The sequence below is a fragment of the Centruroides sculpturatus genome, unplaced genomic scaffold, assembly GCF_000671375.1.
Source record: "Centruroides sculpturatus isolate CEXI.00-Female unplaced genomic scaffold, Cexi_2.0 scaffold1303, whole genome shotgun sequence".
NCBI classification, from domain to species: domain Eukaryota; kingdom Metazoa; phylum Arthropoda; class Arachnida; order Scorpiones; family Buthidae; genus Centruroides; species Centruroides sculpturatus.
The window spans coordinates 11,199-34,901 of NW_019385530.1; the positions used below are offsets into that span (position 1 = coordinate 11,199).

Below are 23,703 nucleotides of genomic sequence, written 5' to 3' on the forward strand. Positions count from 1 at the left end.
GTAGCCCATATATAAGGTCAGTTTGAGCAGGAAAATTGAAGGTGGCTAAGAAGAGATAGATATCGTCTGGCCAATGAAAAGTAGATTTGTCTCACTAATGATGATTTGTGATCGCTGGAAGTGCTACTGCGTCGTAAAGTGTTTTCCTGAACGATCTGATACGGGATACATTCATTGGCACTATTGATTCAGACACCATTTGTTGGACTATTAAGTTTAATAACTTGACTCGTGGGTACCTAAATGTTTAGTATTTTAATATTAATTTAATGCAAATGTATGCATACCCAATAATATTAAACAGAAAATCTTTTGTAACTAATATACAATGTCGCGGCTCGGTAAATACGTCGACACTGAAATGAAAATCAGTCTAGCATAGGGAAAATTGGGGAATTACACCGCGAAATGGTGAATTGCGCAGCGGAGTTATTGTGAATCGGCATAAATTGAGCCAGCATAAACCGAGGGCTACTTGTATTGCACTCACTTTTTACTCACTTATTCTGTATTTCAACTCACTTTTCTCACTTTTTCAAAGGGGAAATGGCACTCCCAGGCCTGTAAAAATATAATCTCGATAAGTCAACTTAAACATGAGCTGAATATACTGATAAAAAATTGCTTTGTATTTTTTCCCCATGAGAAGACAAGTCAATTATTCTAAAAAGAATGCACCATAATTAATTTGTCATTTGTGTAATCCACTGTAAATATTTTATTTTTAACAATAAAATAGTAATCCTGCATATTAATTTTGTAACTCTCTGTTTTCAATTTTTCTAAAAATAGGTAGAGTACAAGTTTACACCTTCAGTAGTGAAATCTGTGACAGAAGTCTGAAAAAAATGGTTTCAGATAAATTGCTTTGCATAGATTTCAGTCTTTATTCCAAAAATTTCTTTAATATCAAATTTCTATTGTTTTTATTGCCCAAAGTTAATTTAATAACTGAATTGTCAGAACTATATTACCAGCTTGTTCCGGCACTACATCCAAATTCAAGTTAGAATCAATCACTTAAATAGATACTTCTCATTAAATTTACAAGAACAGTACCTTCCTCTTTTTTTGAAAGTTCTGATGTTACAAATTTGTTCTTGAGAGGTTCACTGAAATGGGCTGGTATTTTATTCAGTACCTGCACTTATCAATAAAATTTGAATCAGCAGTAATGAAAACATACTTTTAACAGTGCATATAAAACAAAGAAGAAATATCACTGTCTTGTATGCCAAATACTGTAATGCAAATTTTCCAGTTAGGTAAGCAAAAAACATGACAACAGCAATGAAAGCCGGAATTTATACATTATTTAAAACTATATAATAAAGTTAATTCTTTTAAATATATGTTTACTGATAGATATATTTGTGTATTTCTGATTGTTGAATTTTAAATTAACCATTATAAAATTATTTATATTTAGTTTTATTTTTATTTATTCAAAAAATTTACAGATAAGGTAACAAACTGAGAAAAAGAGGCCTTTCCATGCAACAAAAAAAAATGTTAACAAATGAAATTAACTAATTAAATTTAGTTTGTTATTGTTTTAATTTTCTTTCTAAATTAAATTAAAAAGCAAAGGATGCAAATTAAAAAAATACAAAACAAAATTCAAAATAAAACAAATAAATAAATATTGTTATTATACAATATTTATTTATTGTCTCTAAAAATTGATTAATCAGTTTGTAATATTATAGGTTCTCACACTGGCTAGCAATGAAAGAATTCCTTTAACTCCATCAATGCGTCTTGTATTTGAAATTGCTTCTTTGGAAACAGCTACTCCAGCAACTGTGTCAAGAGCAGGAATTTTATATTTGAATCCTACTGATCTTGATTGGAATCCATATGTTACAAGTTGGATTGAAGAAAGAAAATTACAATCAGAAAAAACAAATCTGATGATACTTTTTGAAAAATATATTCCAGCATGCTTACAACAAACAAGAAAACGTTTTAAAAAAATTATACCAGTTACAGAAATAAGTCAAATTCAGGTATGTTGAAAATTTTTCAAGGTGATCTATAATTTATTTTTAAAACTTTACAAATAAATTAATTGAAGTTAATTGATTTCCAGTATAAAAATTTAAAAGAGACATGCACAAAGTAATTATAAATCATTTAATGATTATGAAATAACATTTTAAAAATAAAAATATAGATCTATGCCAAGAATTTTCTTTAGTCAATTTATTATTATTTTTAAACAAAATAAATACATGTATGATTATCCATAAACCACATGTCCTATTTTAGTGAAAGTGTAAACTCTTTGCCTTGATGGTCAAATGTGGTCTCTAGCTTCACTTTTCAAAAAAATTCATATGGAAATTTCAAGACTCCCTTTTTGGAAAAGTTACATTATGACATAAAAACAAAAATACAATGGGAGAAATAAAATATTAAAATTTATTTTAAAAATTGTATTATTATTCTTCAGAGTCAGACTACTTTAAAGTATAGTTTTTTCAATCTTTCAATAAAGAAAAAGACGCTACACACTGCAAAGAAAAAAAACTTTATTTTCAATACATTGATGTGAGCATTGATGTTTCATTGATAGTTTTTTTTTTTAACCCTATACATTTCTGAACAGTATTACAAATAGTACTTTTAGTTTAATCATTCATGCACTGAAGTTCAGGGCCATTCCTGGTGGGAGTGCAAACAATGAAAAAATGCAAAGTTTACAATAGATGGAGCTAGAAAAAATTTATCATTCTGAGTTACGGATCCACTAAAAGGAGGTAAAATTACATTAATTGAAAAAAATCCATTATTCCGTAAAATCTGTTGTTCTATGATCTGTTAAAACAATATTCTCTTGTATATACTAGCTGTAGTGTTCTCCTCAAGCTAATTTTAGCTGATTGGTTGACTAGATAAATAGTTCCTCTGACCAGTTAAAAATGTTTATTTTATTTTATTTACAGTTATTATTTTTTAAAAACAATCATACTATATATTAGCATATACAATCATACTAATACTTTACATATTATAGTAAAGTGTTATTTTATTGTCATTAACTGAAATTTGAAAGGTTCTTTGCACTGGCTAACCAAGTAGACTGATCACTTAAAATTGTTTTCTGGGGAGAATACTGAAATTTGTCTGTATGGACAGTATTTGCTTACATTACAGAAAATTATTTTCAGGCATTGCTATATTAATTTTTTAAAAATATTATTAAAAAATTTTAAATAAATAATACATTAACTGACTAACAGGATTTGGATATATTCTGTATATAATTGATTTATAACTTAATACACCAATTATTGTGACAGTGTATTCATATTTTGATCATGATTTTTCTTATTTACTAATGGTTTATGAACTGTTTTATAGAGAAATCTCTGTAGCAATATATTTTTTTAATTCTCATTCCTTTCTGTTTAATTTAATTAATATATAATTTTTTTGTCAATTATTTATTTGAATTATAAATTTATATTCAGATAAGTGAAAATTTTGACTTTAATTGCTATTAATATTTATTTTTAAGCATAAACTTAAATAATGGGACAATCTATGTACTTTTTTTATTTGATTTAAAATTTTATCTATCAATTTTTTCATTTTTGACAGATGTTATGTTATCTATTGGATTGCTTACTATCACAACATTCCATAGAATTATCAAAAGAAACATATGAAATATATTTTGTGTTTGCTTGTGTTTGGGCATTTGGTGCTTGTTTATTTCAAGAACATCTAATAGATTATAGAGTGGAATTTTCAAAATGGTGGCTCAGTGAATTCAAAACTGTAAAGTTTCCTTCTTCAGGAACAGTATTTGATTTTTACATTGATCAAGAATCAAAACGATTTGTTTCATGGACTGAAAAAATTCCTGGATTTAAATTAGATTTTGAACAACCATTACAAGTAAGTTGTCAATTTATCAAAAATATATTTTTACAAAGATTCATTTTTTCTAATTGAAATATATTCTAATTTCTGTTTTTTTTAATTTATATTTTATTATTATTTAAAAAACAATGTTTGATTATTTAATTATTATTTTTTGTTTATGTATGCATATATTGTGTGTATGTGTGTGTATATATATCATATATAATAATAATAATAATAATAATAATAACTCTCCCGAGGTCACCACCTGGTCGTGATGGGAGAGCCCAGTAATTTTACTGAACCATAGGGCAATGCAGGCTGGAGCACAAGCTCCTGGTAGGGACACCCATGCCAGTAAGGTCTATGGGGAGAAATGAAGCTAAGAGTGACCACACACCCATATTATGTGGAGATAATCATAATGGTAGTAACCAGATCAAAGTGTGATACCGGCTCGGACGTCGCCCGGGTTAACAAGGTCCGCGTTCGTGGGTTAGGCAGAGGCTCACGTTCGAAAAATAGGCTCCAGTCTCCCTTGGTTACCGGTGGCGAAAGCAGCGCCGGCCCAAGCATGGCTACTGCAGTGCCCTCAACAGATGTGAGGAATCAACCTAGCATTGGTGTTTCTGTGGCAATGCATCCACAGACCACAAAAGCTGGAAAACCACGCCAACGAATGAAATGGACGACAGAAATGAACGAGTTTATCATCCGTACTTACTACACCATCACAAGACTCGAAACAAACATGACAGCATACAGACAACAACTACACCACATATTCACACAACAATATCCTCACCTCACTGTCACCGAACAAAGGGTTGTTGATCAAAAACGAACAATTATACACAACAACCTTATCCCACAAACAACACTTGAACTTATCAAACAACAGGTTGCTGATCAAATACATCAACAGACAGAAACNATGACACAACATATAAAAAGCATAGACAACATTAAGCAATCATGGGCTCAAAAGGCTCTCCATGGCAGGCATCCTTATGACCTGGCCCAGGATTTTGTTGACAAAACTGCATCAAACAGCTGGTTAGATCGGGGATGCGTCTTTGGGGAGACGGAAGGATTTATGATTGCCATACAGGAAGAGGTCATAAATACTAAAACCTACAGAAAACACATACTCAAATGACACATGCAGAAAATGTCACATTATGCCAGAAAGTAAACAACACATCACTTCTGGTTGCAAGGGTGAGGTTTCAGAACAGGTTGAAACTAAAATTTAATTTTACATGTTAAAAGCAAAACACTATTGTCAACTTGGACCAAAGGTCATGTTGCTTATGTAAGGGAGAGGAGAGGGGAAAAAACTGTTGTCGTTCAAACAAATGCGAAGAGGAATGACATAATGAATTAGGTGGAATGTCAGGGCCTCCCAAGAAGATAGAACTCTGACATTGGCGGTCATAAACAATCAATCGAGGTTAATAATGTGAAGAAAACAGAAAACTCTGTGTAGCCTGTTGGCCATGCCTGAATTTTTGACTAAATAACTACCAGTGTTTGGTGGTTTAATCCAATTGGCTACTGGAGGATTAGAATTAAGAAAGTAGCATTCAGAAATGGAAAAAATTAAGTTGTTATATGTGGAAAATTAAATACTTATATACTTACTATAGACTTTCCACAGGGTAACACTTTCAATTCCACACAGGTAAGTGATATGTGCTACCTGTTGAAGTAATGATATATTGTGTCTATTTTATGCTATATCATTTTTGCAAAAATTAAGTGAATTAATATATATTTTTAAATATTATTTCTTTTTTTGTAAGAATTATATTTAGTTTATTATTTTCTCAAATTTTTTTGACAATAGATGACACTATGTGTAAATCAGCAAATCAGATATAGATAGAAATTAATTGATTTATAGAAATCCAATTGATATTTTGGGGTGGGATGTATGACATTATCTAAGTCAGAAGAATGTAAATGTAACTGCTGAGTTTCGTAGCAATTGGTCAAACAACCTAGAAGTGTATAGCAAACAAACATCCTCATTTATATATATAGATAAAATAGCCCTTTAGAAAAATTCTACATTTAGAATTCAATAGAATTCAGCATTGACTTTGAAACTTTTTGAATTTTTATAATTCTAGTTGTGTATCAAATTTAGTAATCTTAAATTGTAATGAAGTTATAATATAAAAACATTTATGCCAAACTTAAAAATTGTGCAGAAAAATATTAAATATCTAGTAAAATTATCAAATAAAAATAATTTTCATTTTAATAGTACAGAATTGCATATTACTTGTATTTTTGATTTCATATTCTAAATATTATTATTGTTATTTTTTATTTATTATTATTATTTAATCTTCTATAACATATTTAGGTGAGATTGTTTATTCTAGAACTTATCAGAAACAATATAGATATGTTTATAAGTTGACTTTAAAAAATTAAACTTTGCAGTTTTATTAAAATAATAAATGTTTGTTTATTCACTTGTTTTATTATTGAAGTTACAAAAATTATTATAGGCTTTCAATTTTATAATTTTATTAATCATTATTTAGTTTCAGAAAATTTAATGTTTTAACTAATATAAAAGAATATAGTTATAATTTAAAATGCTAAATGATTTATTTTTTAAAAATTAAAAATTAGTCAAATTTGAAAATTATTATATTTTTTAATATTTCAAAATTGAATATAATTTATAACATTTTCTTTCCAGAATGCTCTTGTCCATACAATAGAAACAACACGAATACGTTTTTTCCTTGATTTACTTATGCATCGTCAACATCCTGTTATGTTAGTAGGAAATACTGGTAGTGGTAAAACTGTTTTAATAAATGAAAAACTAGAAGATTTATCAGATGATTATATGGTTATAAAAATACCTTTCAATTTTTACACAACATCTGAAATGTTACAAAAAGTTATGGAAAAATCTTTAGAGAAAAAAGCAGGTAGAAATTTTGGACCACCTGGCACTAAACGAATGATATACTTTATAGACGATATGAATATGCCTGAAGTATGTATTAAATTATTAAAATTTCATAAATGACAACTCTTAAAATGATTATATGGTAAAATAATTTTAATGCTGCATTTGGGTACACTTTTTATTTTTTACATTATATAGGTTGATACTTATGGCACAGTTCAACCACATACACTTATTCGACAACATTTAGATTATAAACATTGGTATGATCGTACAAAATTAACTCTTAAAAGAATTCATAATTGTCAATATGTGTCATGCATGAATCCTACAGCTGGAAGCTTTACTATCAATCCTCGTTTACAGGTAAAATTTAATTAATCTCTATATTTTTTTATTTCAAATGTTAATAGCAAATGACTCATTAATAACATGATGTTATTAGTGTCTGCTAAGTTTTGTCTCTGCTAAGTTTTGTTTCCAAACTTTGGTTGCTTTATAAAAAATGCTCATCACATCAACTTCTACCATTCCTTAAATTTATGGCATGTTGAACGTGAATACTGTGTATAGGAATTAATACAGACATATAATATTAAAAATATTTATTTTATTTTAAAACTAAATTAAAATTATCTGGATGATGACTCTCCAGATCACTAATTATCTGGATTTCTTTATCTATTCCAACTTTTTCAAAAATAAATAGGTATGTACTGTATATGCATGAAATTAATTTTTTTCTAAATATAGCAAATAAACTATATTAATTCGTAGGTATATTTCTCCATTTAATGTTTTATTTTCACATAATTATATACAGTACATACATACATAACAGAGTGATTGTAAAGAAGAAAAATAATTATTTTAACCAAAAATTCAATTATCCAGATATTCTGTATATCTGGATGGCCCAAGGTCTCAATTAATTTGGATAATTGGAGTTTTACTGTGTTGTGAGTTTATAAATTTTACAATATCTTTTAAAATTTTTTTCTTCAATAAAGTAATTTTTACAACAAAATTTTGTAATATATGATAATGCAGTCATTTCTCTTATAAAGTGATGTAAAGGACATTTAACTGGGTGGTGTTTATTAAATTCACTTGGTGTTACTAAACAGTATAAAGTATAGTCACCTTGTAAAAAATTCCATGACTCTAATATGATTATCTGTTTTGATAATTTTATATCCTTATTTTTCTACCATATATGAGCATATTTGTACATTAAAAATACACATCATAATAGAAGAGACTGTAATTATCATGCCTCATAAAATCTTAAAAAATATTAAATAAAAATCTTATAGTATTAGAATTAAAAAATATTAATGCTAAAATTTATTTTTAAAATTATTTTTATTTTTATAGAGGCACTTCTGTGTATTTGCTGTCAGTTATCCAAATTTTGAAAGTTTGATAAAAATATATCACAGCATATTGTATCAATATTTAACTGATCCTTTTAGTAGAATCTCTAGTAGTGTGTCAAAATCAACTAAAGCATTAGTATTCACAGCAATTTCTTTTCATCAGAAAATATCACAAACTTACTTTCCAACTGCTTTCAAATTTCATTACTTTTTCAATTTGAGAGATTTATCAAATATATTTCAAGTAAGTTTTATAATTATTTATAATTGTTAAATTTTAAGAGAGACTGTCTGTTTAATTTCTGTTTTTAATTCTTCAATTTAATTTAAAAAATAATGATAAATTAATTCTTGAAATGAATTATTATATTCTAAAATTGAAAAATTTTTAAATTTAGGGATTATTATTTGGCACAACTGAATGTTTAAAAGATACAATTGACCTCTTGCAACTTTGGATTCATGAATGTAGGAGAGTATATAGAGATAAACTAGTTGATGAAAATGATTTGAAACAGTTTGATAAAATAATAATTGATATAATAAGAAAAACTTTTCAAGTAGAGGTATATATATTTGTTTTTAACAGTTATAATTTTTTATATTTAATTTAGATTTTTCTCTAATTAATTTGTAATATATAAGCATGTGTTTGTGACTCATGAATTAAAAAGAAAGAATTAATTATCATTAATTCATTAGACAATAAGTTATATTAATCTCTCACAAATTCTTTAAATGTTATACTAAGTAATATTACATACTAGTATATGGAAAATCCTTGAATAACATTGTTTCATTCAATGCTTCATTAAAATGTTGATGAGAAAAAAGCTTTATTCTTGGGCACCCAAGCCTGCTCTCTGTTTGGTGTTTGCATGTTTTCCCCTTGTTAGTATAGGTTTTCTCCAAATACTCTGATGCATATTACATTAATTGGCATGTCTACATTGTTCCAATATGAGAGAGCATGTGTGGGGATGCAATCTTGCAATGACAGAAGAAAAAGAAAAAAGTAACAAAACAGAAGTATACATTGTTCGTTAGGTGATGAGAGAGGAACAAATAAAGTTTATATTGAATCTATGGAAAGATTAAAAGAGGAGAATAGAAGAGATATTATGACAGGAAAAATCACTACTATATGCTGTCAAAAAATCCTTAATAAAGGAAACAAGGTAAAATAAGAAAATGCAAGAATGTTAGAAGAAATAAGGAAAACAGGGATTTGTAAGTTGCAGAGAAGCCATGGATATATGGAGTTTGAGAAGAAAAGTAATTAATGGAAAAGACTCTGAAATGTTACGAAATTCTTGAAAAAGGTTCATAAATGTGATGTATTTATTAATAAAGTATATTTTTTATGGTGTTGTGGACATACAAAAAGCCAAGGTAGAGCTTTTATAGGATGGTGAAACAAGTGGTTTGCATTTGGTGGTCTTGTTGTTTTATAGTTATTATTGTCTGCTGATGCAAAAACAGTTCTTGCAGAGAGAACATGAAATATCTCATGTGAAAGAATGAAAAATGTCAAATAATTTTCTTTGTGTGTGTCAATTGTTCTAAATTTTACAAAGTCTAGATGTTATTTAAATAAATTTAGGGGACTTAATTAGCAAGCTTAAAGGTGCTGTATCATCAAATAAATCTTTTATATTCATAATTTTTAATCTGAAATGACTTTGGCATTATTTTATCCACATTTTCAGTTATCTGAGGTAGCATCAGTTTATATTACCTCAGATAGTCATGATCCTACTGTATTATACAGGGTGTATCAGAATGACGTTTTAAAAATTTGGGGTATTGTAGAGGTGAAATTTTGAACGTTTTGATATAAGAAATCTATAGCCGGAAATTTGAACTAAAGTGTCTACAGCGGTAGGAAGTGCTGACCGCCCTTCACTTTGGTAGCTACCCTTCTGTCCATTGACGTCATATTATTGCTGCAGATGGAAGACTGTAAACACACAACTACAGTGGTCTAACTGAGCCTGTGTACAGGACATTGTGTACTTAGTGCTTGCCGTCCTTCAGGTCACCCCTTGCATCCACTGGCACTAAGCTGTAAACACAACTAGTCAGCGTGAGTCCCTTGTGTACACAATACCTGTAGGAACAGTTCATGAGCTTACGGAGCACATCTTTACAGCATTTAATACCATCTGAGGGGAGCGTGGCATCTTACAGAGAGTCGGACAAAACATGGTTTGTTGTTCCACATTATGTAATGAAGTTGGTAATCATCACATTGAACATTTACTCTAAAGTAGTGCAGCCACTGATTCGGTGTACAGTTTGATTGTACTCTACTGTTTTGTAAATAAAACTTGTCATAAATATTGTATTCTGTTGTTTCATTCAGCATACCGACCACATAGAACGTGCAAAGTGCTGTAGAAACTTTATATTGCATTTCCAGCTATAGGTTCCTTATATCAAAACATTCAAAATTTCATCCTCTACAATCCCCCAAATTTTTAAAATGTCATTCTGATACACACTGTATATACTGCATATGAGTACTGCTAACCAAAACTAAAGGGGCTTAACTATCTCATAGCTCCTAAGCTATGGATGTAGATCTAACTCACATTCCCTATACCAGTCTTTGTACCACAGTGGTTCTCAACTTTTTTTGTTGATGTACCCCATTAGCTCATTAGTCATTTCTCAAGTACCCCTTATATTTTTGAATGTAAATTTCATAATTACTGCATTAGATGTATACAGCTCTTATAACTAAGTGCCATAAAAAAAGCTCTAACTAACTATAATTAAAAGTGAATTACTTATTTTACGTAAATAATAATAAATTTAATCAAGTACATACATTTATTTATGTACCCCATTAGCTCATTAGTCATTTCTCAAGTACCCCTTATATTTTTGTATGTAAATTTCATAATTACTGCATTAGATGTATACAGCTCTTATAACTAAGTGCCATAAAAAAAGCTCTAACTAACTATAATTAAAAGTGAATTACTTATTTTACGTAAATAATAATAAATTTAATCAAGTACATACATTTATTTATTATTATTTGATAAGTATATTATATAAAATCGCAGAATACTTGCATAAATTACATTTCCTAAAAATAAATAATTATAATTAACGATAAAGAAAATTTAAATTATTCTACAATAATTTCTAACAAAATTTAATGGGATATTTGTTGCGATAAATCTTCAGAAATTTTTTCAAAATTTGATTCCCACGTTTTTAAATAGAGATTATAGTTGTGTACTGACCTTAAAAGTAATGGCTGCGAATTTATAATGTGCAGAACAATAAATGAATCTTTCAATTTTTGTAACAAATGTAATGTCTAAATTTGCTAAATATCAAGTAATGCACACATGCAGTTACATGCATTGCATGGTAGGGGTACAATCCAGGCCTCGTTATTTCTAATACCAGTAGCCCAATAAAAACACGAAAGGCCCCGATCTCATTGAGCAATAATTATAGAAGAGAATAAAAAATTTTTTTCTATTCTAACATTAATGCTCAGTTAAACCGTAATTTTACTAGACTACAGGTTCACTTGGCACTAACGGCACAAATATACGGGCAAATCTGGACTGTTAAAAGGGAAATCAATGTTCATACTGGAATATTTTAAAGCAAGTTTTTGTCATTTCTTGTTTCTTGTGTTAATAATTTACAGCAAATTGATTAACATACGTCATTTTATAGTGAAAGTTAGATGTACCTCTTCGATTTACACTCGTACCCCTAGGGTACATGTACCCCCGGTTGAGAACCACTGTTGTACCAAAATTAAACTTTTGATGGATTATTCCAAGCTGTTCTGTCTATAGATTGTTGTTCACTTGTTATTTGTCCAGAGTAAACCACATACTGCAAAAGTCCAAAGTTTCAATTTCCACACTTTTTGTTTTCTTTTACTCTCTACCAAGTCTCTGTTGAGGTCTCAATCACTTCCACTTGACTTCCTTTTTCCAAGAACCCATTTCTTTTGTTTTCTGTGCAAGTACATGTAGATTGCTTCAGGCTTCTAGCACAGGAAATCTATTGTTCTCCAATACAAAGGAGAACCAGCATATTTAACAAATATTTCCTATAATTATCAATTTACAAAATAATAGCAATTCAGCTGCTAAAACTACAGATTTTATAAAATGTTATTCTTTGAGAAAGGATGCAAACACATTCAAAAATGTTAAAGTATTAAAATAAACTTTGCTTCTTTATTTAGAACTATTATCAGTTATTTTGATCAGTGTATAATTTGTAAATTATTATAGCTAGATGAAAAATTCAAATTTAAATATGGAATGATGAAGCATCCACTTGTAAACTAAAATACATCAAGCATTGTACAGTACTTGTGCTAGATTGTACTTCTACAAGCATTTTAGCTGGTAATTTTTTAAAAAATTCAAAAGAAATGCTTTAATAAATAAGTTAGTTTAAATAAATAAATTAGTTTGAGGTTGTGATAGAACTTATGTAAATTATTATCATTTTTTATTTGAGTAGAATGTAATGAAATTTAAATTCTGATTTCATTTTTTTTAGTAATAAATTTTAAAGAAAACTTATTTTTGATCAGAAATTGTTTTAAAATAAGTTTGATATTAGGCTTATTTATGTGGGGGCCAAGGGGGGGAGAAATTAAAAAAACTCAATGAACGATAATATGTGATATATATCGTCATCGTCTCCCTTGCCGTATGGATTGCCGAGCGGTAACAATCAACAACTTGTGGAAGCAGTTGAGTCAGAGATAGATGCTTTGTTTACAAACAACACAACCGTTTATTAAACACGAAAGAAGCTTACAAGATTTCCGCGATCTTGGAAGTTCTGCAGCAGCTGCGGCCTCTGGGTCTTCCTCTCCTTTCCAAGATAGTCCCCTTTTGAAGGAGTGTCCCTTGTTCGCGAATGAACCATTCCATCATGTCTCAACGACTCTGGGATGATGCGGTCGACTTCCGTTGATGGAAAGACGTCGATCCGAGGTCAGGAGATGGAGACAAAGATGGGTGCGAGACACACACACAACAACAGATCCGTCACTTGGAACTTTTGGGAGAAGAAGCCGTCGCGTCCTCGAATTTCCAGGGTTTTATCTGTTTTCTCTCAGATTCCCCTTTCCGATTGGTCTCTCCTCGTCACCTGATGACAATTCGAAACCTTTCGGGGCGCAGGAGAGGTCAAAATCGAAGTTTAATTCGATCTCCAACCGGAAATGGTCGACAGACTTACATTCTTCTATTGTTTAAAAGTTAGCGTCACGTTTTCATAAAATAAATCTATTTCTAACTACTATATTATTTTCTTTAAAACAATTATTTTAACGTGAATTTTAGTGAGGGTTCGGACCTGTCACATTTCACATTTATTAATTTATTTTAGAATATTTGATGTATTGCATTATATATACATTTTTTAAATAATTTTTTAATAATAACTTTATTTCAGGATATTAATTATGAAGTTATTGAAAAAGAACGTCCATTGTATTGTCATTTTAATGAAGGAACTGCAATATCAAAATATATGCCTGTAGTAGATAAAAATAACTTGTACAAAATTTTGGTAAATTCATTAAATTCCTACAATGAAATTCATGCGGCAATGAATATTGTTTTATTTGAAGATGCAGTAGAACATATGTAAGTTTTATTTTCTTATTAAAGTAGAAAAAAGTTTTTTTAGATTGTCATAAATAAATTTATAAATTAAATTAACAGTACTTAACATACTTATATATAAATATTTACAATAAATTTACTACTACTACTTATTTGTATTTAAATTTGTCAGTATGATATCTAATACTTGAATTTCAGTATGTAATATGGTAACATTTTTGATCTTGCAATTCTGAAGACAATATAATACATATTATGCTCTATTTACTATATATTAGGCTCAGTTTTTCAGCATCATTTATACAAATATTTCAAAATGTTTAAAAATGAAAATTTTTAAAGCAAAAAATTTATTTAAAAGCATTTTTAAAAACATAACTAATAGTTTACATTGCTAACTTTTGGAGAAAATTTCTTCCAATGTTTCCTAGGTAAAATGGTGACTTGAGTAGTTGTTTTGAGTTTTTAATATTGGAGAAATTGCTAATATGAATTATCATGCAATAATAATAAAATGGTGGATAATGTCCATTTCTTTAAATTATAGTGTAACATAAAAACAAAATGTACAATATGTACAAGCACAAAAAGAACTTTTTTATAGATTTCTCTGGAAACATAAAAAGAAAACTTTTACTTAAGTTTATTTTTCAAAAGTTGATTGTCATAATCAACTGTTTAAAGTTGTTTGAACTACTGTTTCTGAAGATAAATGAATTTAACTAATACTTAAGTTTTTGATATATATGTAAGGATAGTTGATATCCATTCACGTCATTTTTGATTTATTTTTTACATACTTTGTTTTTATCAGATTTTTAATTTTGTGATATTTTGAAGCCAGAATATAATATATTAATATAATAATATTCTGATATGAGATAACTGTAACTGATTAACTAGTTTTTCTTTTGTGAATAATCAAACTTATGATGGTATATTAAAATATTAGATTGTTCACATTTATATTTATAAATCTTGTTACAGATTACTATTTATTCTATGATTTTTGTTCAAAATGATAATGATTTATAAAAAATAAAATAAATAAGAAAAAACTGCATTATTTATCATAGTTACATTCTAAAATTCATATTTAAATTTGTTAATATTTAATATTTTATGAAATTATATATCAAAAGTCTATGCAAATGAGTCTATCTTGATAATGTCTTTTAAACTGTAGAATGATATGATTTGTTCATATTTGTTTTTGTTCATGGATATCTTATTTTAAATTATTGTTTCTGAAGATGGTTTATATACTTGTAAATATTTAGATGTAATTGTAAAAATTTTAAATAAAATACCTATGTAAATTTTCATAGTTATGAAGTCAACGGGATTTAGATTTAAGTTTTATAAAATTCTTTAAATAGTGAATATGATTGTAATTAAAACATAATAATTATAAAAAATAAATTACAGATGTCGAATTAGTCGAATTTTAAGATTTCCTCGAGGAAATGCTCTTCTGGTTGGTGTCGGTGGAAGTGGAAAACAATCTTTAGCAAGACTCTCATCATTTATAAATGATTATGATACATTTCAAATTGTTTTAAGAAAAGGCTATGGAATTAATGATTTAAAGGTAAAATATAAACACAATATTAACTAGTATAATTTATAAAGTGTTTTCTAATTTTTTAAATTTGAAATATCCTTTAAGATATTGTGTTTCTGCAACTTTCCAGCCATTACTTTCCCTGTCTTCGATAACATTCCAAAAATTTCTTTGTTTTGTCCTGGATCTGGGTCCTGCTTCCACGTCCTTTCTGTCCTTTTTTTTTCTGAAGTCCTTTTACATACTCCCTTCTCCCTGATGTCATTGATTGGTAAGGCAACACATAAATTCGTGTATAACTTTAAAACAATGGATCTTGAAGTCATGATTGATGACCTTACCATCAATTAAGCTCTTGTAAAGAGAGGAAAAGGTGTAAAATAGGAATATTTTTGTTTTTTTTTGACTGACCTTTAAGATGTTAAGGCATGCTCTCTGTCTTATTGAGAATATACAAAATATTGAGTCAATCAGTAGTTGTTCCATTGGAATCTTGAATTTTTCTGAAGTGTTTGCTGAAATGGGTAAAAGTTTAAATTTATGATCTGTTTTAAGATCCAATCAAAGAAAATATCTGAGTGTATGTGACTGCATAATTGAAACTCAATGATAAAAAAGAGACCTTGTTTTATTTGAAGAATGTATGTGTTAACCTGCAACCAGATATAGTTATTTTTTCACACAATCACATGCATAAGCTGACAATCTTCTGAGGTTTTTCATATATAATTATGATGCATATAATTACCATTCCTCAAATTTGATTATTCGTACCATCAATTTTAGCATGAGTTTTTATAAAGAAATTTTAAATAAAAATATTTGGGTACCCAGTGGTGTCTTTCTTAAAAAAGCAATTATAGTGTAATATTTTTAAAAAAACTAAAGTCAGAGTCAAAGTCACACATTACAAATTTGTAGGAGTTGGGCCCCACCACACTCCAACTCCAACTCCACCACACTGCTCATAAGAATAAAATTTTCTTTGGCTGATGCTCAGACCAATTATAAATGCTAAGAGTTTATATGAAATATTGAAATATTATATTATACAATATAAGAAATGCATTACTATGCAGGAAATAAATAGTTTTAGGCATCATAACTCTAGATTGCTTTCTTGAATTTAATAACTTTCCAAATGATTAACCTCAAACCCATCCTTACAATATATATGTTGATCTAAGCACTAAGCCACTTCTATCAAAGGCAAAATATGGCTATCATCTATAACAACGACCAGACCATTTGAAGCTTTAAAATCATCCTTGTGGATTTTTGCAACAGAATCCTTGCAATTTGAGTTGTTGTTGTAAATTTTCAGGCTGATTTTCACTTCCAATGAACATTTTGTTCCACTAGTATGTTTTTAACATACTGATGAGATATTTTAAACTTCCAAATTTTCTTAGTGACTGTCCAACTTTTCTGACTGCCTTTCTTTCCAATGATCCTCTTTTGCTATCTGTTATTTTAATTCTTTTTTTTTCCCACTCCCTGAACATCTAGTAACAGTCTTACCACTGTCTATCTTTTCTATGATGATGTAAACTGTCTTTTCTGCCATCTCCATATCATATCATCACAGTTAAATATTTTGTGATATCTACAAAATGCTTCACTATAAATCTTCTTTTTCCTTATGTTTGTAAAATTCACCAAATACAATTCTTCTTTGTTTTTCATTAAGCTGCATGCACCATTTTGTTTATATTTGTAATATTGTTGCCATGACAACATGAATTTAAATCTATGGAGTTTGTAAGATCCTAAGAGCACCGAGGTTACTCTGGACAAAGAGTAGGGTAAAAGGCTACTGTTACACGAGGATTTTTACACGAGACAAACGACATGTATCAATAGTAGGAAAATATTTAATGAATGTCAAATTCGATAAACTAGGGTTTATCAATACAAAATTACATAAAAAAAAGGATCAAAATGCTCGCGTCAATACTTAACTAGTCTTCGTGGACACAGAAATAGAAACAAATATATATAATTGTTTTTTTATACAAACACTTCACAGAAGTAATTCCTACGTTGAACTAATCTGCACATCTCTTCAATAAACTCCTGTTGTATTTCGGGGTCGTCTAAAAATCGGTATCGTCCATGTGGCTTCGTCGATGCAGATGGATTCCGCACGTGGTGAATCCCCGTCTTCCTTTGTTTCAGTCCACTAGTACTACTCGTCCACTCCGGCGCACCTCAGCCCGTCCGTCTCAGTCCTTGTCTCACCAGCTAAAGAACTCTCGTACACGTGGGATGGCAAAATTTATAAGTCCCGCCATCGCACACGTCACCACACGTGAACACAGCACAGCCAATCGACACAACGGGGCTGTGCCACCCAAGTAAAAGGTGGTTTTCTTACACAAAAAACGAAAGTTACAAATTATACAAAAAAAACAGGTACGGAAAAATGAACCTTGCACAAGGGTATATAAATACAAGCGCCTATCCCAAGAACAATAGTGACGCAGCACTACAGTATATTGCAGGAAAAGGGTCAAACTGTGACTACTGCTTGATACATTGATATGCTGGTAAGCAACTTGAAGGTCACTATAAAATTAAAATGCCAGGGACTTCTCTNATATGTTTTATTTAATTTTAATTTTAAAATTCTATAATAAAAATTTATATTAGAGAGAGTAATATGACAGTTCATATTTGGATATGAGAGAGTGAATATAACAGTTCATATTCATTTAACACTCATTCCAATTTGCCTGAAGATCCTCATTGATCTTCAAATCACAAGACACTCCTTGCAGTCCACAAGCTGATCAACAACAGTTCGATTGGAGAGTTCTGAACAGCATTCTTATTCAGTCTCTACGGCACCCCTTCCCATCCACCTGATGATCCTCGAGTATGATCCTGGGAGAGTCACAATCGATAAGTTCGCCACGCAAAATCACCGGGATGAATCTTGAAAGAGTTTCACAGATGGACGAGTTCATAGTTTTTCAGAAAGTCACCTTCTAGAATTTCTGTCCTTCCAGCCCCATCAACAATAACTCAACAAAACACTATTAATATGTTGTGAGACATATTAATAGTGTTTTGTTGAGTTATTGTTGATGGGACTGGAACTCTCGTACACGTGGGATGGCAAAATTTGTTATTGAACTCTCGTACACGTGGGATGGCAAAATTTATAAGTCCCGCCATCGCACACGTCACCACACGTGAACACAGCACAGCCAATCGACACAACGGGGCTGTGCCACCCAAGTAAAAGGTGGTTTTCTTACACAAAAAACGAAAGTTACAAATTATACAAAAAAAACAGGTACGGAAAAATGAACCTTGCACAAGGGTATATAAATACAAGCGCCTATCCCAAGAACAATAGTGACGCAGCACTACAAGTTTAAGCAACAATTTACACTATCCATTTTCAAATTTGTTTTAAAAAAGAATATTAAGTATGCCTGCCAAAATTTAGCAGATTTTTAGTTTACACACCTATAGTTTGTCTGAGGAGTAAAATATTGTAAATTGATTATTACATACAATAACATACCTAATCAGCAGTGCCCACAGACTATGAAAAAGGGGGTGGCACAAGCTATAAAAAAGTTCATTGTACATTAAGCAAGAAACTTCAAACTCTATGATTTAACATCAAATTGGCACTCCCACAAGGTGGCACTGGTTACACTTGGGGCTTACTTGGCCTTAAAATTAAGGAATGCATATGAGAAAGTTGCATGGGTCAATGGACAAATATCATTCATTAATTTCTTTTATATTTGCAGAATAGGCTAGAAGTCACAAATTTTCTGTTGTTTGGGGCCACTTTTGGGGATTAGGAAAAGGGCATCTGAGACTAAAGGGAGAAACGAACCCCAAGTGCCCCAATGTACAAGTGCCCCATATCTAACTGAGAAAAGTATCAAGGAGCATTTCATGCAATGATACAGTAGAGTCCACAAGTTAACTTATGCAAAAATAAGTTTAAATTCTTCTAATATTTGTATATAATGTATTGTGAGATTATAGAAAAAGACTCAAAACTTAAAAATTTAGGATATGATGTGATCAAACAGGAAATTACCTCACAATCCTGGATTACTGAATTGCTAATATAAAGTTAGTTTATTTTAATTTATGTTAGCTGACAAAAACATCTAAACTACAGTTATTATTTTGATATTAAAGAAAGAAAAAACCTTAACAAAATTGTAGCAAAGAGTCACAATAATTTTGACAAATTCAAAAATTTTTTAACAATTACAATGAAGAAGAAACATTTATTCAGTCAAATAAATACAATAGAACTTTAATTATCCAAGGTTTTGCATTGTCCAAGGTGATTCTGTAAGTAAACACAGTTTTCTTATATGTAATTCATAAAATAAAATTTAAAAGGATAACATGTTTTATAAAATGATTTGTTTCTGCTACCATTTATCGTTTAACTTCAATTTAAGACAAATCATTTGTATTAAAACATATCTATAATAATATATATATTATTATTCTTACAACTTATTGTACATATTAACTGCATAACATATGATGTAAAAATTATTGTTCTTTTATATGATTAAATTCACTAAGATATAAAAAGAGCTTAAAAGTGATATATCATTTAAATCTTTTCATAATTTTTAATTGGAAGTGATTGTCGACATCCATATTATTGAAGGTTTTTCTTATCCAAAGTACTATTGGTTCATATTATCTTGGATAATAGGGGTTCTACTGTATAAAAAACAGTAAATGGTCTTTTAGTATTCAGTTACCACAAAAGTCAATTATTTTATATAACAAACAATTCTAAATTCAAACTTGTTAAGTATGCTTCTACAGTCTAATACAAAGATAACCTTACAAAACTTATCTTTGTCACTCAAGTCACAATTATAAAAACTTTATCTCATTCACTGATTAGAAACTTCACTTCATTTTATCACTCCATTTGTTTGTCTATTTATATTTATGGGTAATATGACAATAGTTTTGTTTTAAAATTTTTTCTTTAAACTAATGAAAGTATTAATATTGGGGCTGTGATCTTTAGTCTGTCTGGACTCTACTATGATAATGAATTAAAGAATTTAAAGAATACATTATATAATTCTTATACTATATGTTATTTTCTTATATAATTCTTAATCTTTTAACAGGGTGATTTAGCTATTTTATATGAAAAAACTGGACTTAAAAACTTTGAAGTAATGTTTTTAATGACAGATGCAGAAGTTGGTGATGAAAAATTCTTAGTATTAATTAATGACCTTCTGTCTTCTGGAGAAATACCTGGATTGTTTTCAGATGAAGATGCTGAAAATATTATTAATCATTTTAGAAATGAAGTTAAATCATTAGGCCTTATAGATACTAAAGAGAACTGTTGGAAATGTTTCATTGCAAAAGTACAACAAAAGATAAAAGTAAGTGTTATATTTATTTGAAAATTCAGTTTCTTTTAATAAAAATAATTTATAAATAACTGGAATGGCAGTAAAAATTTAAAGAAATAAATTTATATAAATTTTGTTTAAACTGAAATGACCATTACCTGGATTTTCAGAGACAGTCTTTGAAACAAAACTTATGTATATCCTGGGCTGACTCAAGTCCTTACTTTTACTTTAGTTTTTGATTTGAAGTGAAATAACATGCCAAATATCAACATGTGGATAATTGTTGACCTTATATGCTTACCTAGTAATAATAAATCTGTTGGAAGGATATTACTTGTATGTGAATTATATATGGACTGAAAAGAAATTTTGATAAATGTGGAAATATTTTGAAGTATTTTAGCAGTAAAAATAAAAAAATTATTTATTAAATTATTTATTGAAAAAGTGGCAACAAATCTTGAAGTAGTAGAGAGAACAATACATTCTTCAGAAAAACTGTACTAATGTAACATCATATCATAATTAAAACACTGTCAAATGCCATTTTTTCTATTTACATTCTTAAATACAGAGTTTTACAAACTATTGTTTATATAAGTATGAAATACATTTATTTCTTAAATTATATTTATGTGTGTATAATATTTATGAATACGAAATATAAATAAAACATTTGTAAAGTGGATATCATTTTAATGATATTGTGATAATGATAGAGCAAAATGTAGACAAAGGAATAACATAACAAAGAAATTTATTACTCACTCATTGCAATACAAAATTCTTTTAGCATGCCAACAAATACCTCTCCCACTAAATAATACACAATAATACTCACACAAAAAATAACACAAGATTGATTTCCGACAATAAAATTTGCATGACGATCTCTACCTGAATCAATTGTCAAATTGTCTAGAATTATACATAACTTACAACTAGGTGCTTATGACTACTTATAACTAATAAAAATAAAATAATTAATTAGAAAAACTGAAGAATAATAACGGGATAGGAAAGAGGGTACCCACAGTCTGTTGCAATGTTCTATTTGCCATTGGTATGTTGGAACAAGATTTCTTCCTGGGATCATGAATGGGCTCAATTCTCTCATTATTTTATAATCAGTTCGAAGGCTGATTATCTATTCCTCACAATCAATTATTCTCTCTCTTCTCAAAGTTCTTGTCTCTACCATGCAAGGCTAAAACGCACTGTGGAGACCAATTTCACCGTCTTACCTCTCTGGGTTCCTCTCCAGAATGAGCCACGTGCTACCCTTCTCACCCTCGGGGTTGCATTCCATCTATTGTTCTCAGAGATTAGTTGTCCACATACCAAGAAAGAGGGTTAAACAAGAACATTCCAGAGAAATAAGACAATAGAAAAGATAGAAAGGATGACAGGGAACAAATAATTTTAATGTAATATATATTGATACAAAAATATACATTGAAAATATGGTGTGTAGTCGCAATATCAATGTTCCAAAAAAATAAGGATTAAAATCTATTTAAACTGAAGTAATCATATAGAGAAGATATGCTACATAAAAAATGCACTTACAAAAATCAATTCTCAAATAGAAAAAATGATTTACTATGAAAAAATTAACATATCAATAAGTTTGACATGAGATAAATATGTGTTATTATATTTAACATGGAGTCCATAAAAAAAAATATTGATGTTTAATTCAGTGTTTTATGCATGGTTTTATGAATATTGTTTAAAAATCATATTTGTTTCTAATTCATTTCTAATATATTCTTTATAAAAAAAATTGTTAAAGTCTAATTAAATCTATCGAAATCATAGAAGAATTATTATAAATAAATTAAAGAATCAAACTTGTTAAAAACCATTGTAAAGTATATTATTTTCATGTCTATCTGAAGTTGAAATTTAAATAAAGTGTTGAGATATATTGAAAAAAATGAGTTTTAAGTATAAGTATTTTTATTAAGATCTTTAATTGAATTGTCAAATTAGAAAATTAATTATTTTTTATGTATAAAACATAAATAATTATTTTAAATTTTTTTAGGTTGTTCTTTCATTTTCACCTGTTGGAACCACATTGAGGGTGAGAAGCCGAAAATTTCCAGCCCTTATTAATTGCACCTGTATTAATTGGTTCCACAAATGGCCTCAGGAGGCATTACTATCTGTAAGTCAGAAATTTCTTGGAGATATACAAGTTTTATCTGTAAGTATTATTTTGTATTTTTCTGTAAACTTGCTGTATATCAAATTTTTTGGTAAACTTTAAATTGTTGACAAAATTGCTTATACACTGGTGTTTAAAATTAAAGATAAAACATATACAGTAGACCCCTATAACACGGATTCCTATAATTACGATTCCTATAAGACGGCAAAAAAATTGTGACGGTATCCGTACAAACCTGGTAAAAAAAACTCCTATAATTCGGTAAAATGTCATTGGGCAGCCGAACTACTTTCCACTGTCCAGCGCCACGCTACGGAGAATTTAGGCGGGTAAATTGAGTTTACTATCATCTGTACAGTATTATATATAAATTATATATAAATTAGTATATAATTATATATATAATTATATATTAACTTAATTTATTGTAACTTTATTATAATTATATATATACTTTCTGCCGTCCCGCACCAAGCTACGGAGAGTTTGGGTGCGTAAGTTGTTTACTATCGTCTGTAAATTATGTACCGTAAGTCTAATACAGTACTGTAATTTTATACATATCTTGTGAAAGAAGCATTTCTTATTCAATGGCCATAAAAATTATTTATATTAATGATGTCTCCAAAGTTCAACGAAGTTTTCGCAGAAAAATAACTTATCAGAAATTGCCCACCGTTTGGTGCGCTGCTCTGCGACGAAGACAAGCTTGAGCAATAGCGACGTCGAATGGTGCACACTCGGTAAGTAATTTTACAA

General features: G+C 29.1%; 1 protein-coding gene across 2 annotated transcripts in view; it reads left to right on the forward strand.

Annotated features, from left to right (window-relative positions):
• Positions 1 to 23,703, forward strand: part of LOC111639864 (dynein beta chain, ciliary-like) — a 131,210-nt gene that overhangs the window by 11,192 nt on the left and 96,315 nt on the right. For both annotated transcript variants that reach the window (XM_023385813.1, XM_023385815.1), the window contains exons 5-14: positions 1,710 to 2,009; positions 3,607 to 3,906; positions 6,593 to 6,898; positions 7,010 to 7,177; positions 8,189 to 8,434; positions 8,589 to 8,756; positions 13,648 to 13,841; positions 15,249 to 15,411; positions 20,529 to 20,795; positions 22,819 to 22,980. In XM_023385813.1, coding sequence (XP_023241581.1) covers positions 1,710 to 2,009; positions 3,607 to 3,906; positions 6,593 to 6,898; positions 7,010 to 7,177; positions 8,189 to 8,434; positions 8,589 to 8,756; positions 13,648 to 13,841; positions 15,249 to 15,411; positions 20,529 to 20,795; positions 22,819 to 22,980 — 2,274 coding nt within the window. The remainder of the gene's footprint in view (positions 1 to 1,709; positions 2,010 to 3,606; positions 3,907 to 6,592; positions 6,899 to 7,009; positions 7,178 to 8,188; positions 8,435 to 8,588; positions 8,757 to 13,647; positions 13,842 to 15,248; positions 15,412 to 20,528; positions 20,796 to 22,818; positions 22,981 to 23,703) is intronic.